Source organism: Onychomys torridus, chromosome 10 (genome assembly GCF_903995425.1).
Source record: "Onychomys torridus chromosome 10, mOncTor1.1, whole genome shotgun sequence".
In the NCBI taxonomy this organism is placed as follows: Eukaryota; Metazoa; Chordata; class Mammalia; order Rodentia; family Cricetidae; genus Onychomys; species Onychomys torridus.
The window spans coordinates 26,772,547-26,789,510 of NC_050452.1; the positions used below are offsets into that span (position 1 = coordinate 26,772,547).

The 16,964-nt window shown below is 40.9% G+C and overlaps 1 protein-coding gene across 2 annotated transcripts in view; it reads right to left on the bottom strand.

The window, feature by feature from the left end:
• Eif4enif1 (eukaryotic translation initiation factor 4E nuclear import factor 1) overlaps positions 1-16,964 on the bottom strand; it is a 41,392-nt gene that overhangs the window by 18,391 nt on the left and 6,037 nt on the right. For both annotated transcript variants that reach the window (XM_036200888.1, XM_036200887.1), the window contains exons 3-6: positions 9,569-9,642; positions 6,751-6,878; positions 3,058-3,344; positions 2,529-2,730 (exon numbers count right to left, since the gene is read on the bottom strand). In XM_036200888.1, the coding sequence (XP_036056781.1) occupies positions 2,529-2,730; positions 3,058-3,344; positions 6,751-6,878; positions 9,569-9,642 (691 nt within the window). The remainder of the gene's footprint in view (positions 1-2,528; positions 2,731-3,057; positions 3,345-6,750; positions 6,879-9,568; positions 9,643-16,964) is intronic.

Sequence of the window (16,964 nt, forward strand, 5' to 3'; positions counted from 1 at the left end):
TAATTTTGGTATTACACAAATTTTCTAGTGACACAGATCTCTACAGACAGATAACCTACTCTAATCAGCTCTGTCTAATTCTATAAGGCTAGGTATATCCTTAATGTCCACTTTTTTTTTTTTGCTTTTTTGAGACAGGGTTTCTCTGTGTAGCTTTGTGCCTTTTTCGTGGAACTCACTTGGTAGACCAGGCTAGCCTTGAACTCACAGAGATCTGCCTGGCTCTGCCTCCCGAAGCTGGGATTAAAAGCCTGCACGACCTCCACCTGGTTAATGTCCACTTCTTTTAAGGTGGGAAGACAGGCTAAGCAGAATACCTGTTGCTAACATTTTAATTTTATACAAAGTATGAGCTAAACAAAACAAACACCACTTATTTGCAAATGAGTAAAACTTAAGATCCTCTGGATGAGCAGTATGTGCTCTTAGCCACTGAGCCACATCCCCAAGCCATGTTTGTTTGGGTACGGAAAATCTCTGACACTGAAGACACAGTACAAAAAATAGATTCAACAGTCAAAGAAAACACTAAAGACAAAAAAGTCGTAACACAAAAGTTCAGATTCCAGCACCCATGTCAGGCATCATAACTGCCTATTGATAGGGCACTTCTGGCCTACTGGGATACCAACACATAAGTGTACACATACATACAAATAAAACAAAAAGAAAAAAGTTGAAAAATCCTAACCAAACACAAAAGAGACATGTACGAACTCTGGGTTCAATTCCCCTACTTTGCATAAAACTGAGCCTGGTGGCACATGCCTGTAATTCCAGAACTCAGGTGCTGGAGGTAGAAAACCAGGAGATCAAAGTCATCCTTGACTACACATCAAAGTCAGATCTTATGTCAAAAACCAACCAACCAACAAAACTAGCAAACCACAAACCAATAGAAAACCTACAAAAGACTAGGCCTACTTATCAGTGGTAGAGTATTTGCTTTACAAGTTCAAGGACCTGGGTTCAATCTCTAGTATAAAAATAACACAAACAAAAACCTGAAGAAAACATTGCTGGGTAGGGATGTAGCTCAGACTAGAGCACTTACCCAACACACATGGAGACTCTGGGTTGAATCCCTCTAGCAACACACACACACACACACACACACACACACACACACACACACACACACACTAAATAATAACAAAATGCCTGTGTTGACACATGCATATAATCCCACCACTAAAGACTATAGTGCAGTATAGTTTAAGGCCATCCTCAGCTACATACTGAGTTTGCTGCCAGCCTGGGCTGCATAAGACATTGTCCCAAAATAAAAAAAACTACAATGGCAACTGAAATTTGGATTTCTTCTTAGCCACAGAAAACATTATTTTCTTTCTTTCTTTTTTGTTTTTTTGTTTTGTTTTGTTTTTTGAGACAGGGTTTCTTTGTGTAACAGCCTGGCTACCCTGGAACTCACTCTGTAGATCAGGCTGGCCTTAAACTCCTAGAGATTTGCCTGCCTCTGCCTCCCAAGTGCTGGGATTAACGGTGTGCACGACCACTGCCAGGCAAAACATCAACTTTCTTATAGAAGCTTGATCTCTACCATCAGTTAAAAGGCCACACTGGCTGATGTTGCTTTATCCTGGTGGAGAGTGGGACAAAGGTGTATCTCAAAGGCAATGAAAGGCATCAGACGAATATGTGCCCACATAAAGATAAAGGAAATGCCTACTACATTTAAGGTGTACACAAACAAAAAAAGAAATGGAAGAAAAGAACTGTGATGTCTCTTTTAGTCTCACTTGTAAATATATTTCATTAGCTTATTTCCATTTAAGTTTATTTTAACTTCTGTGGAGGTTAACACTAATTATCATTAAGAACTTTCCTGAGCCGGGTGGTGGTGGCGGCGGCGCATGCCTTTAATCCCAGCACTCGGGAGGCAGAGGCAGGCGGATCTCTGTGAGTTCAAGGCCAGCCTGGGCTACAGAGTGAGTTCCAGGAAAGGTACAAAGCTACACAGAGAAACCCTGTCTCGAAAAATTAAAATAAAAAAAAAAATCAAAAAACTTTCCTGTTACCTAATATTTGCCAAAAATGTGTACTTTTTAAACTATCCCTGAAAAGAACAAGAGTCTGAGTTCTTATGAATACATTTCACATTCATGATAACGGTATGCTTTAAAGATTTTGCAGGCATTATCTTTACAAACAGACCCTGTCTCAAAAATAAGATGATATGAATCTGGAACGGTAAAAATTTGCCATTTGAAAAATTAAAAAAAAATAATCAAACATAAAAACAAAACTTGTTATTTGCCGGGTGCTGGTGGCGCACGCCTTTAATCCCAGCACTTAGGAGGCAGAGGCAGGTAGATATCTGAGTTCGAAGCCAGCCTGATCTACAAAGTGAGTTCCAGGACAGTCAGGACTGTCACACAGAGAAACCCTGTCTCAAAAAAGAAAATAAACAAAAAACTTGCCATTTACTAAGTGGCACCCATTGCTAACTGTGCAATTAAAGCAGTGATCACATATTACTTGAAAACAAGTTCAAAGTTCCTACTGACCTTCCTTCACAGAGGCCGTGCGTCGCCTCGTTCGTTTTCTCCCTTTGTGATCTTCCTCCAGTATCTTATCATCAAAGCCAGTCAGTTCAATGGTTTCAGACTGACTTGTAGGTCCTGCTGAAAACCACTCTGGTTCTTCCTCAGTGTATGAATCATTTCTTCTACGCTCACCAAAGACACGTTTACTATCCCCAAACTCCCTCTGAAAAAGTACAGGAAAGACAGACTGAAAAGCTGTAAAATTCTAGTGGAAGCATTGTAGTCTGAAAGAACTAATCCTAGCAACTGAAATGCAGACGCTAGGATGTGGAACCAAGGTGCATCGCCACTCTTGCACTGCGGTCCCGAGCTTCTCCAAAATAACTGGCTGGACTAGGAGGGTGCAACTCAGAGCTCGGGCACCTGCCGGCAAGTGTGTGCCCTGGGTCTGATTGTGTAGCATCGTGAAAATAACAAGAGTAAAGCAGTACACAGGAAGTGGGCATCAAATTTCCAAGCACTTGAGAACCAAAGGGGACAGAGGACAAACCCTGAAACGCTTGTCCTTGTAGTCCCTGTCTCTGTCACGGTCTCTCAAGTCCCGTAGGTCTTTATCGCTGAGACGGTGATCCTTCTCAAACGCCCGGGCAGAGATTAGCCTCCCACTGCCGATCCTTCGTCCACCAAGCAGGCGAAGGCCATCACTGTCTTTCTCCAAAGGACTTCCAGAGCGGCGGGAGCTAACAGCAGCTGTCACATGGCAGCCACCTCCAAAGCTTCGTCTCTGTGGGCTGAGAACAACATCTAAGTCATCTTCCTTCACACGCTCCCGTGGATCTGAAAAGATGCCAGAAAGAGAAAGGTAAGCAAAACAACATCTCTAAAAAACCATGTCCACGACAGGAGGAGGACAGAAAATGCCAGAAAGGAGGCATCTCTAAAATTGGGCTTATCAACAGATACAAGGTAACAAGTCTATTTTCACTGGGTTTTTAAAAACTTGGTCTTTAAGGGCTAAATTCAGGTTGTCAGGCTTGGCAGCAAGTGCCTACTGAGCCAGCTCACTGGCCCTCTATAATTACTTTTTTACATTAAATTTTAAAATATTTTTATATATTTATTCCCTTTTTCTCTTCAGAGGGAAAAAATGTATTTCATAAGAAATGACTTTCTATGATTAATCTACCATTACTATGACTAAGATTTGTATGTATACAATTTTTAGTTAATCTTTTGTCCATTAATAAAATGACATGTCAGTATTTGGGGAAAAAAGTTTAAAAAGCAATAAACAGGTGGTAGTTGCGGTGGTGGTGCACGCCTTTAATCCCAGAACTTGGCAGGCAGAGGTAGGGACATCTCTGTGAGTTCAAGGCCAGCCTGGTCTACAGAACAAGTTCCAGGATAGTCAAGGCTACACACAGAAATTGTGTCTTGAAAAAACAAACAACACCAAAACCCCTACACTTTATAGTCAATTTCTATGATTACTATGAGTTCAAACTCAGCATGAATTAGAGTAAGACCCTGTTTCAAAACAGACAAACTTTAAACTTGATTCCATAGTCAACATTTAATTTAAATGCATCTAGATGTGAAAACCTAAACTGTAAGAGAACATCATTGCTGCTGGTTAGGCAAAGTGTTTTTTAAGGCACAGCAACAAGAGTGTGATCCATTAAGATAGCCTGTTAAGCAAGATTTGCTCTGAGTTTAATACTGTTCTTTGAAGATGCTGTTTAGAAATCCAAGACTGGGAGAAAACATTTCAAAGCACATTTCTCAGAGAAGACCTGAATCCACAGCATAAAAAATTCAGTAATAAACAAACAAACAAACCCAACTAACTAAAAAATGGACCAATGGGCTAGAGAGGTTGCTCAGTGGCTAGTTAAGGCTGCTCTCCAGATGTTCTGAGTTCCATTCCCAGCACCCCCATATATAAATGCAGGCCATGGGATCTGAGATGCCCTCCTATGTTATGCAGATGAATATACAAACACCACATACATAAAATCCTTAAATAAATCTTGAAATTAAATAATGGACCAGTGAGCTGGGCATAGTGCAGAATGCCTATAATGCAGGGACTAAGTTTGACTGAGGTCAGTCTGGGCTACATAATGAGGCCCTATCTAAAAACTAAACCAACAAAAAAGGATAAATGACTGAACAGACACTTCAGCAAAGATATGTGGATGGCACACAATCTATACGCACATAAGCATAGTGTGTTCATTAATCACCAGTGAAAACAAATGTAATGGAACAGTACTGTGTACCACTAGATGGCTATAATTAAGAAGGCTAACCATCCCAAGTGCTGCCAAGATGTGGAGCAACAAGAACCTGAACACACTGCCAACAGGAATATAAAATATCTAACCACTTGGAAAAAAAGGAGTTTGAAAGAGGCTAGGATGAGTCAGTAGTTAGGAACATTTTTTGTTCTTCAAGAGGAAGGATCCAGGGTCAGTTCCCAGCACCCACATGCTAGCTCATGACCATCTGTAACTCCAGTTCCAAGGGATCCAATGCCTTCTTCTGGTTTGCTTGGGCACATATACACATACATGCAAAACACGCATATATATAAAATGAAGTAAATCTAAAAAGAAATGTAAAAACATAGAAAGTTGTGGTGACATTGTGTTCCCCAAAATATTGTGCACCCTAATAAACTTATCTGGGGTCAGAGAACAGAACAGCCACTAGATAGACATAGAGGCCAGAAAATGGTGGCACACACGCCTTTAATCCTATCACTTGGGAGGCAGAAATCCATTGGATCTCTGTGACTTCAACGCCACACTGGAAACAGCCAGGCATGGTGACTCACACCTTTAATCCCAGGAATTGAAGGCAGAAAGCAGAAAAGTATATAAGGCATCAAAACCAGGAACTAGGCTAGTTAAGCCTTTTGGCATTTGAGCAGCACAGTTCAGCTGAGAGGCATCCAGTCTGAGGAAACAGGATCAGCTGAGGAATTGGCAAGGTGAGGTAGCTATGGCTTGTTCCGCTTCTCTGATCTTCCAGCATTGACCCCAGTACCTGGCTCCAGGTTTGTTTTTATTAATAAGACTTTCTAATGACTTGTCAGAAAATCTTCTTCTGCCCAGCTTAGACACTAAGCATGCTCATAGTGCACATAATATATATATATATCACACATACATACATACACACACAGACAAAATACACATAAAAATAATAAATCTAATGAAAATTTTTTTAAGTTTGGTAGTTCCTGAAAATATTAAATACATGTAGTAGCCATAATACTTCTAGGTATTCACCCATGAGATAAAAGTTCTTATGTGCATACTGATACTTACACATAAATGATCACAGCAGCTTTGTTTAGAAACAACTCAAATTACTATTAACAGAAAAATGGATACAACGATAATTTCATATAATAAAATTCTAAAAGCATTAAAAGAAATGAACTATATATTCAACAACATGGATAAAATCAGGTGTGCTTTATGAAAGACTGAAGCAGAGGGATAACTTGAGTCCAGCCTAGGCTACATAGTGAGTTTGAGTCCATCCTGGGCTACAGAGTAACCTTTTTTGAAGAAAGAAGCTTCACACGAAAACATATCAGATGATTCTAGTCACAATTTTAGGAGTGGAAAGTCATCTGTCAAAAGGGTAGTCCATTTCTTGGGGGGAATAAGAAGGGATTAAAAAAAAAGAGAGACAATTGGCCACTAGAGCACTTCTAGGAGGTGACAAGGACGCCTATTATCGATTGTGGTAATGGTTTCATATAGACATACACATGAGAACAAAGGTATACTATATGTAAGGGTTTTATAAGTAAACTCTATTTCAACGAAGATAAGAAAAGCATGTCACAAACAGAAAAAGTACAAACTGAAGTTGAGTCCAAGTAAGAAAAACCTGTCTTAGTCTTTATTTTTAACCAGGAACAGTTTTTCGTCTTATTTTAATTATTTTTCAGACAATATCTCACTATGTTGAAGTCACAAAGATCTGAATGCTGGATTAAAGACATGAACCACAGCCAGGGAGTGGTGGCACACAACTTTAATATCAGCACTTGGGAGGCAGAGGCAGGCTGATCTCTGTGAGTTTGAGGCCAGCCAAGTCTACAGTGGACGTTCCAGAACAGCCAGGGCTACATAGAGAGACCCTGTCCCGGTAGGAATGAAACCAGCAGCCAGAAGCATGTTCCCAAAATCACACTACCATTTATAAATGGATGTGCACTTGCCTGCTATTCTGCGCACCAGGGAAGGTCGGTCTGATTCTGGCTCTTTCTTCAGACTTTCCACTGGTGAGCTCCGCCCTGAAGCAGGGTAGAGAGAGGCATGCCACTTCTCAGGGTCCCAGACACCATCACTACAGGTTAAAGAATAGCATTAGTTAGTGTCTGAAAGTTAATTCTAATAGGTCCTAATTTCTAAACTTCAGGTGACAAGGAAACCTTCATTCCTTCAGATGATTACCCTATTCAAGATGAAGACAGAAATAGTTATTACTTCAGTAATAGGATGTTGCTGATCACATAAACCAAGAGGTACTTGAGAACAACAGGCATCTGCACACAAATGAAACCACAGTCCGTAAACCCTGGGCCCTGTGAACTACAGTAACTGTTCCACACAAAGATCTCCCCACTGCTCCAGACAGCTCCAACTCTTTATCAGAGGACATCTTAGAAAGTATCCTAGAGTTTTGTTTGTTTGGGTTTGTAGTTGTTTTGAGACAATCTCACTATACAGCCCTGGTGGGACTAGAACTTGCTATGTAGACCAGGCTGGCTTTAGATTTACACAGATCCTCCTGCCCCCAATGTGAAGTGCTGGGATTAAAGGCACACACCACCACACTGGGCTAGAATCTCTATGTGTAGTCAGTTTTTCCCAAGTAGGACAGTTCTTAAATTTCTTTTGTCTTTTTTTTTTTTTTTTTTTTATTAGACCCACTGTGCTTTACACCCTTAACCATGAACACTGCTGGAAAAAGTGAGTCAACATCTCTTCACCCTTCCCAACAGGGAGATATTACCTACCTTCTAAGGTCTCTGTGAAGAATCCAACAAATAGTCTCAAATGATAAGGGAGGTAACAGAAGAAGCTCTTCACGCCTCTTATCTTTAGTATTGTCACTAGGCATAATACCTAATTTAGCATGAAAGTTAAAGTAACAGTCGACACAGAAAGCCATCAAAGAGAACTCTTAAAATTATGACAAGGACGCTGAAGTACATGCAGCAGAGCTCTCCACAACCGAGGGCTTCTGGCTTGAGGTGCGCTAGGGAAGGGACTCATTTTTCTGTAAGGGGCTGGCCACTGGGAGTCTGACCATGCCAGTGAGTATATGGGCAACACAAACTGGACTTTTTTTTTCTTCTTCTTTTTTTTTTTTTTTGCTCAGGAGGGGTATCACTCACAAGGGTGGGTGGGGGCAGACCTAGGAAGCTGAGTGTGATTGGCGTATGATGTGAAATTCCCAAATAATCAATAAAAATATTATGTTAGGAAAAGAAACACAGGACCACACAATGTTTAAGAAATTACTAAGACTGCCAGGCATGGTGGTGCACATCTTTGATCCCAGCACTTGGGAGACAGAGGCAGATGGATCTCTGTGAGTTTGAGGCCAGCCTGGTCTACATATAGAGTTCCAGGACAGTCAGAGCTATGTAGAAAGAGCTTGTCTCAAAAACAATCAAACAAAAAACCAACAACAAATAACTAAGGTAGCCTTAAATATATTCTAGGATAGACAAGGCTACACAAAGAAACCTTGTCTTGAAAAACCAGTATGTGTGTATGTGTATATATGTTTATAAAATATAGGGTTATTGTACATTTTCAGAAAATTTTTTGGTTTTTTTTTTTTTTGTTTCTTTTTTTGAGACAGGGTTTTCCTGTGTAGTTTTGGTGCCTGTCCTAGATCTCACTCTGTAGACCAGGCTGGCCTCGAACTCAGAGATCCACCTGGCTCTGCCTCCCAAGTGCTGGGATTAAAGGCATGAGACACCACCACCCAGCCTCAGACCATTTTTATATAGCCTCCTCAAACCAAAGTCTTTTATGCTTTCTTAAGGACACAAAGGGGTCATCTGAATGGCTCTTTGATAAAGATCTTAGACCCTCCCTTCAGCATCCCCCAAAAGAAATGCCCTGAGGGCTTGGGGATTTAGCTCAGTGGTAGAGTGCTTGCCAAGCAAGCATAAGGCCCTGGGTTTGGTCCTTGGTCCTCAGCTGGGGGGGGGGGGGGGTTTGCCCTGAAATCAACCATGAACCACAGGGTCTAGAAACGAGACCCTGGCACTAAGACTCCTGGGTTTAAATCTGCCTTGTGACTGTAACTGAGTCATTCTGTACTTTAGTTTCAGTACCCGTTAGTTGATGGCCATGCCATTAACTCTTAAAATACTTCCCTCAGCCATAACCCTACCAAAACAACTACTTTCTGCTGTGGGTTATGCTCATAATTATTATTATGGTAGTAATAGAGCTGACTGGCCGATAGCTAAGCAGGAAGTGATTGAGCGCAGGAGCCAGACTAGGAGAATTCTGGGATGAGAAAGTTGCTGGCAAAACACAGAAGCAAGATGAGAATGCTGTGCTGAGAAAAGGTACCAAGCCTTGTGGTTAAATATAGATAATAACTATGGGTTAATTTAAGCATAAGAGTTGGCTGGTAACAAGCCTGAGGTATCAGCAGAGCATTTACAATTCATATTAAGACTCTTAGTGGTTATTGGGGAACTGGCAGGTGGGAGAGAACCATCTGATTACAACTTTGCAACCATGTTAATTTTTTTCATTTAAATAAATTTTTACTTATTTTTAAATTTATTTTTATTATTTTAATGTCTATGTATATGCATTTGTGTATGTATATGCACATGAGTGCAAGTGTCCACATCAATGTCGGATACCCCTGGAGCTGGAGTTTACAGGTGGTTAGGATCTTGATGTGGGTGCAAAGAATTCAGGTCCATTCAAAGTACAACCTTAACCGCTGAGCCATCACTCTAGCCCCAACAATGCAATTCTTAATAGTAACAGTTATACCTGTCATATTTTTCAGAAAGGCATGATGGCCTCTGTTTGGAGTAGGGACGTTCTTTTATATCCAAGAGCTCCTCCTAAAAAGAGAAATATCAAGACTTTGAATCACATTTCAGGCAACATACTTCCAATTGACTTCCCTTCTGTGAGTCTACTATAAGCATTTCACACAAATTTTTTTTGGGGGGGAGAGGGTTGAGACAAGCTGAAGACTAGCCTGGAACTAATTCTCCAACCTCTCCTTCAAGAGTGCTGGGATCACAGGCATGGTTTTCACATGATTCTTATAATTTTGGACTTAAAATTCCAAAAAGACTAAAACTGAGCCAGGAAGTTCAAACAAGATTATCAAACAGTAAAGATTGCTACAAGTTGGTTTTTTTATAAAATGTTTTCACATAACCTCCTGTCCAACAACAAAGTAAAAATTCACAACACAAAATGCTCAGAAAGGCATGGAAATGCAGTCTTAAAGGAAAGACAGCCAGGCGGTGGTGGCACACGCCTGTAACACCAGCACTCGGGAGGCAGAGCTAGGCGGATCTCTGTGAGTTTGAGGCCAGCCTAGGCTACCAAATGAGTTCCAGGAAAGGCGCCAAGCTACACAGGGAAACCCTGTCTTGAAAAACCAAAAAAAAAAAAAAAAAAAAAAGGAAAGGCAGTTAGGTCACTTTTTAAAATTATTTTATGTTGGGTGTTTGCCTGCATGTATGTTTGTGCACCACGTGTGCCTGGTGCCTGCAGAGGAGACAAGAGGGTGTAAGATTCCTTGGAACTAGAGTCACAGACAGTTGTTAACTGCCTTGTAAATGCTGGGAATTGAACCTGGGTCCTCTAGAAGAACGGCCAGTGCCCATCTTCTCCAGCCCCAGGATAGGTACCCCCCCCCAATTGTAATAAAGTTGCAAGAATGAAAAAGAGCAGAAAAAAAAACCCATATACTTAAAAAAAAAAAAAAAAAAGCTTTCATTTATTCATGCGTGCCTGTGTGTGTGAGAATGTACATGTATGTGCTGTACAGAAACGTGTACCCATGCATCCTCAGAAGCCAGAAAAGAACTTCAGATCCCTCAGTGTTGGAGTTACAGATGTTTATAGGGACATCAAAGATTGCTATGTGGGTGCTAGGAAACTCTGCTTCTCATGTTTGCATAGCAAATGCTCTCAACTGCTAACCATCCCTCAATTCACTATGCATTTATTACATGTGTGGTGTACATTCATGTGTGTTCATTTGTATGTGAGTGTACATGTGTTTACAGGTAAACATAGAGACCAGATATTGGACTAGAGTGCCGTCTCAATCTTCACTTTATGCTACAATTAAAAAAAAAAAAAAAAAAAAAATTGGATTGGCCAGTCTGGTCTACAGAGTGAATTTCAGGACAGCCAGGGCCATCACCACCGCCCTGGCTTTAAATCTTTTAAGTGTTCTTTATCTAATGTTCCCTCATAACCAAAGGTAAGCATAAGAGATATATCCTTCTACGTGGGCAGTGGTAGCACATGCTTTAATCCCAGCACTTGGGAGGCAGAGGCAGGCGGATCTGAGTTCAAGGCCAACCTGGTCTATAGATTGAGTTCCAGGACAGCCAGGACTACACAGAGAAACCCTGTCTCAAAACAACAAAACATAAAAGATACATCCTTCTCAGAAGTCATCTCTGGGTGCAGTATGTACAGCTGCCCCTAATTAGTGATGTTAATTCTGATCACAAGGTCAAAGGATTTTTTTGGTTTTGTTACTACTTTCCCGTTTTGAATTAAGCCTGTGATCTGTGGTAGACTACTTAAAATCATGCAAATATCTGGGGTTTCATTTCATAGTTCTCCCTAAACTCCATGTCTAGTGATTCTTGCTCACTCTTCATTTCCAAATTACAGCCATTTCCCCTTATCTCCCTGCCAGCAATTGGCATTACATTGTAGTCCATGTTCCTCTTCTCCCATTAATCCTATATACTGATGTCGACGCTCAGATTCCTAGTTTTCCAACATCCCGCCCTCTCTCCCTTTTTGAGACACAGTCTCTCTGTAGCCTTAGCTGTCCTGGAACTCACTGTGTAGATCACACTGGCCTCAAACTCAAGAGATCACCTGCTTTAGCCTCCCAAGAGCTGGGATTAAAGGTGTGTGCCACCACACCCAGCTCAACAGTCTTTAATTTATGAATATCTCTATTTTGATGCCCAAACAGTCCCAGATTTTGCAAGAGGGACCGTCTTCAAGTGAAACAATCACTGCTTCTGTAGGTTATGGTGGTACACAGCTGGAACCCCAGCATTCATGAGGCTGAGACAAGAAAATTGAGAGTTTCAGGCCAGCCTGGGTTACATAAGGGGACCATGTGTCCAAAAGTAATAAATGAATAAATGAGCAACACTGCCTTCCTGGTGTATCTTGTGCCCATCGTTTCTCACACTGGAGTCAGTCACTTCTATGATCCTTCAGGTGTGGAAGGTACTGGAAGCCAAGGCCTGGGAGCTGAATGTACCCTCATTTGTTTAAGTCCTTTCACCAAAATCACCAAGTAAGTGCTTCTGTATGTGCAGATATAAATGTCTAACACATGTACCTGCTTATGTAAATGAAGTGCCAAAACCTTGATTACCTCTTATTAGAACACACCTAACCATTTATAGAAGAAAACAAATTATACTATAATTCACAAACTTTTATATGAATACAATGCTACAACTGCTTTGCAGATCATGGCAAGTCCCACTATGCAGTGACTTCTGCAAGGCACCCATTCAGCAATGAAAGACAATGCTTGCTGTTTCTTAAATCTTGGGCTAAAAATGGAGGGCAGATTTGCTCTCCCTGCCCACAGTAATCACTGCACACAAGCATACCATGAATTCACAAAGTGTCTTACAAGATGTATGAAGTCTCTAAATGTTTTCAGGACAGCACATTGCTCTATGACCAGAAGACATTGTAGTCTTAAAAATCAGGCTATCTAGTGAGGCCTAACAGTGCATACCTGTAATCCTAGCATTCAGGAGGCAGAGGCAGGAAGAACACTGAGATCAGCCCAGGCTATACAGTGAGACCTGTCTCAAAAACTGAGACCAGGGAAATGGCAAGATGGCTCAGGGGTTAAGAGCACTGGCTTCCAGAGGACCTGGATTCAATTCCTAGCACTCACATGGCAGTTCACAACTGTTTGTCTCTCCAGTTCCGGGGAATCTGACACCTTCATACAGATATACATTCAAGCAAAACACCAGTGCACATAAAATAAGAATAAATAAATTAAAGATGTTAAAAAAAAAAAAAAAAGAACAAAAACTGAGACTGAGCCGGGTGGTGGTGGCACATGCCTGTAATCCCAGCACTTGGGAGGGAGAGGCAGGTGGATCTATGTGAGTTCGAGGCCAGCCTGGTCTACAGAGCTAGTCCAGGACTGGCTCTAAAGCTACAGAGAAACCCTGTCTTGAAAAACAAAACAAAAAAAACCCAAAAATCAACAAACCAAATGATAACCAACCACTCACGGCATCATCATACCTATATCATACAGGCAGTTGAATGTATTAGGATTTACTTATAAATTGTTTTGGGTTTTTGAGACAGGGTCTTACTATGTAGCTCGGGCTATCCTGAAACTCACTCTGTAGACTAAACTGGCCTCCAACTCAGAGATCCATCTGCCTCTGCCTCTTGAGAACTGGGATTCAAGGTGTGAGTCACCACACCCGGTGAATTATTGGTTTTATTAATTAGAAATACTGAGAAATGTTTAGAGAATTAATATAAATGAAACTTCAAATTTAAGACAGTATTGGGAAACTGTTCAAATTTCTGAACAAAGCCTCAAAGCACTGACAAGCATGCTACCTCAAGTCACTTGTGGTGACTGGAGTCCAGGGAAATAGGTAGGGTGAACAGCCTGGCAACAGCAGACATTATAATACAGAAACTTTTTTCTTTCTTCCGAGACAGGGTTTCTCTGTATAGTCCTGGTTGTTCTGGAACTCACTTTGTAGACCAGGCTGGCCTTGAACTCGGAGAACTGACTATCTCTGCTTCCCAAAAAAGTGTCCCCCTCCCCCCAAAAGCAACAATAAAACTCAAAATTACCATAGGCAACAAACGACTTTATAAAAAATAAAATGAAAGGCTGGTGAGATGGCTCAGTAGGTAAAGGCTAATCTCAATCCCAGGCACACACATGGTAAAGAGAACGGACTCCTGTATCTTGCCCTTTGGCTTCCATATCTATGCAAGCATGCACAAACAATTTTTTTTTAAAGAGAGAAACGAGGAGCCAAAGAAGTGATTACAACTGAATGTAATATGGTGTCCTAGAAGCAATCCTCAAGTAGGGTATTAGTTAAAAAAACATGTGTAGTACAGACCGGCTAGTAACATTGGCTCATTAATTATAACAAATGTACTATATACTAATACACTACATAGCTAATAGAGAAAATGAAGTGAGGGGCATATAAGAAGACTCTATGTATACAAAAATTAACTAAAATGTATCAAAGGGCAGGGATTGTAACTCAGTGTTTTTGCTTGGTCAGCATGTGGAAAAACTAGATAGAAATGTAAAATGTTGTGGCTGCTGTGGAATACATCCACAGTTCCTCAAAAAAGTTAAAACAACTAACATCAAGCAATCCCCTCCTCAGTAGATATAAAAAAATACGCCTTTAATCCCAGCACTCAGGAGGCAGAGCCAGGTGGATCTCTGTGAGTTCGAGGCCAGTCTGGGCTACCAAGTAAGTTCCAGGAAAGGCACAAAACTACACAGGGAAACCCTGACTTGAAAAATAAGCAGGGCTGGGGATTTAGCTCAGTGGTAGAGCACTTGCCTAGCAAGCAAAAGGCCCTGGGTTCGATCCTCAGCTCCAAAAAAAAAAAATAAAAGAATGAATGAATGAATGGATGAATGAATGAATGAATGAATAAACAAGCAAATAAATAAATAAATAAATAAAAACAGCCCATCCCAAAACGTATTGTGTATACAGATGTTCACAGTGGTAGCTCATAATAGCCAAAGGATAAAAACAACTCATGTCTATTAATGAGTATACTGCTGTGAAATAATCTTTTTGTACACTGTGAAAATTTGTCACTTGGGTTGGTTTAATAAAAAGCTGAATTGCCAGTAGCTAGGCAGGATTTTCTGGGCAAAGACGACGGTGGGAGAAGTCAGACAGACACAGAATGAGTCAGACACACAAAATGAGATAGAGGAAAAAGCCAGGTGGTGGTGGCAGCGGTGGCGACAAACACCTTTAATCCCAGCACTCGGGAGGCAGAGCCAGGCAAATCTCTGTGAGTTTGAGGCCAGCCTGGCTATAGAGAGAGATCCAGGACAGGCACCAAAACTACACAGAAAAACCCCGTCTTAAACAACAACAACAACAACAACAAAGGCCACTTGGTGAAACATAAATTAATAAAAATATGGGCTAATCTATGTTATAAGAGCTATAGTTAAGAACAAGCCTAAGTGATCGGCCAAGCTTTCACAATTAATAAGAAGTTTCCATGTAGTTATTTAGGAACTGGCAGGCAAAACAGAAAAAGACTAGTTACAGTACACAAAATATGGTATAGTCACACAGTGAAACACTACTTAGCAATAAAGAGAGCAAAATTACAATACATAGAACGGAATATAATGGACTATTAAGTGGGGGAGAGGAGTTTAGAAGGAGCCTAGAGAGTATTACACTAACTGAAAGAAGACAAACTCTACAATCCCATATATAGGAAATGTTCTGACAGGTAAATTCACACAGACAGGGACTCGGGAGAGAGGCCAGTGACTGCAAACAATGAGCAGAGTTAGCTGGGGATGGAAGTGACCTGGAAGTGGACAGTCACGATAGTTGGACAACTGATTTCACTAGAAACAGCTGAACAGATTTCACACTTAAAAAAAACAAAGAGCCGGGCGGTGGTGGCGCACGCCTTTAATCCCAGCACTGGGGAGGCAGAGCCAGGCAGATCTCTGTGAGTGCGAGGCCAGCCTGGGCTACCAAGTGAGTTCCAGGAAAGGCGCAAAGCTATACAGGGAAACCCTGACTTGAAAAACCAAAACCAAAAAAACCCCAAAAAACCAAAACCAAAACAAAAAACCCAATGAATTACACCAGTGTTTCAAGTTTGTTTAAAACAGGCAAGTAGGGGCTAGCAAAACAGCTTAGTTGGTTAAAGCATTTGCCCTCTAAGCATGAAGCCCAGAATCTGCATGCTAAAAAGAAAAAGTGCCAGGCCTGGTTAAGGCAGAGACAGCCAGATTCCTGGGGCTCACTGGCCAGTCTGCTAGCCTGCTATACTTCGTGAGGTCCAAGACAGACAAAATAAGGTAGATCCTTCCTGAAGAATGACACGTACAGACATGTACATGGAAACAAGACAATTCCTAGGTTATAACTACCAATATCTACATGAAACTAAATTTTTCATCTTAAGAACAGGGCTTCTTGGGGGCTGGAGAGATGGCTCAGAGGTTAAGAACACTGACTGCTCTACCAGAGGTCCTGAGTTCAATTCCCAGCAACCACATGGTGGCTCACAACCATCTGTAATGAGATCTGGCGCACTGTTCTAGATACATAATAAATAAATAAATCTTAGAAAAAAAAAAAAAAAAAACAGGGCTTCTTAAGTCATTTTGTAACCTCAAGGAGTACAAGATCCTTGTCCAGATCCTTGAGTATTTATTCGGATTATTCCTATAGTAAGTGTTTATACTTCCAAACAACTCTAATTGACCTCAGAGATTAAGAATTAACACCTAGCAGTGGTGGCACACATCTTTAATCCCAACTCAGGAGACAGTTCAAGGCCAGCCTAGTCAACAAAGTGAGTTCCAGGACAGCCAAGGATACACAGAAACCCTATCTCAAAACAAAAAAAAAACCAAAAAAAAAAAAAAAAAAACCCAAACAAACAAACAAACAAACAAAAACCCCAAACAAACAAAAGGAAAGAAAGAAAAGAATTAATGCTGCAGGGGCTGGTGGAACACAACTTAATCTGAGAACTGAGGGAGGAGGTCAGCTTCATCTACACAACTAGTTCCATGCCAGCCAGGGTTATCCTATGAGACTGTGTCAGAAAACAAACATATAAACAAACAAACAAACAAAAAACCCAAAGGTTTAATGCTCTGGGGCTTGGGGTATAACAGAGCTCTTGCTTAGCATGAGTGAGGCCTTGGGGTTCATCCTTGATAACATGAAAGAAAAATAAGTTAATGCAGCTAGGCATGGTTGAGCATGCTTTTGATCCCGACACTATCTCTGAGTTCAAGACAGTCTGGTTTATATAGTAAGTTCAAGTACAGTAAGGACTACAAGAGAGATTGTCTCAAAAAACAAAGAAACCACAAACAGAAGAAAAGGAAATTAATGCCTTAATGTTTCTC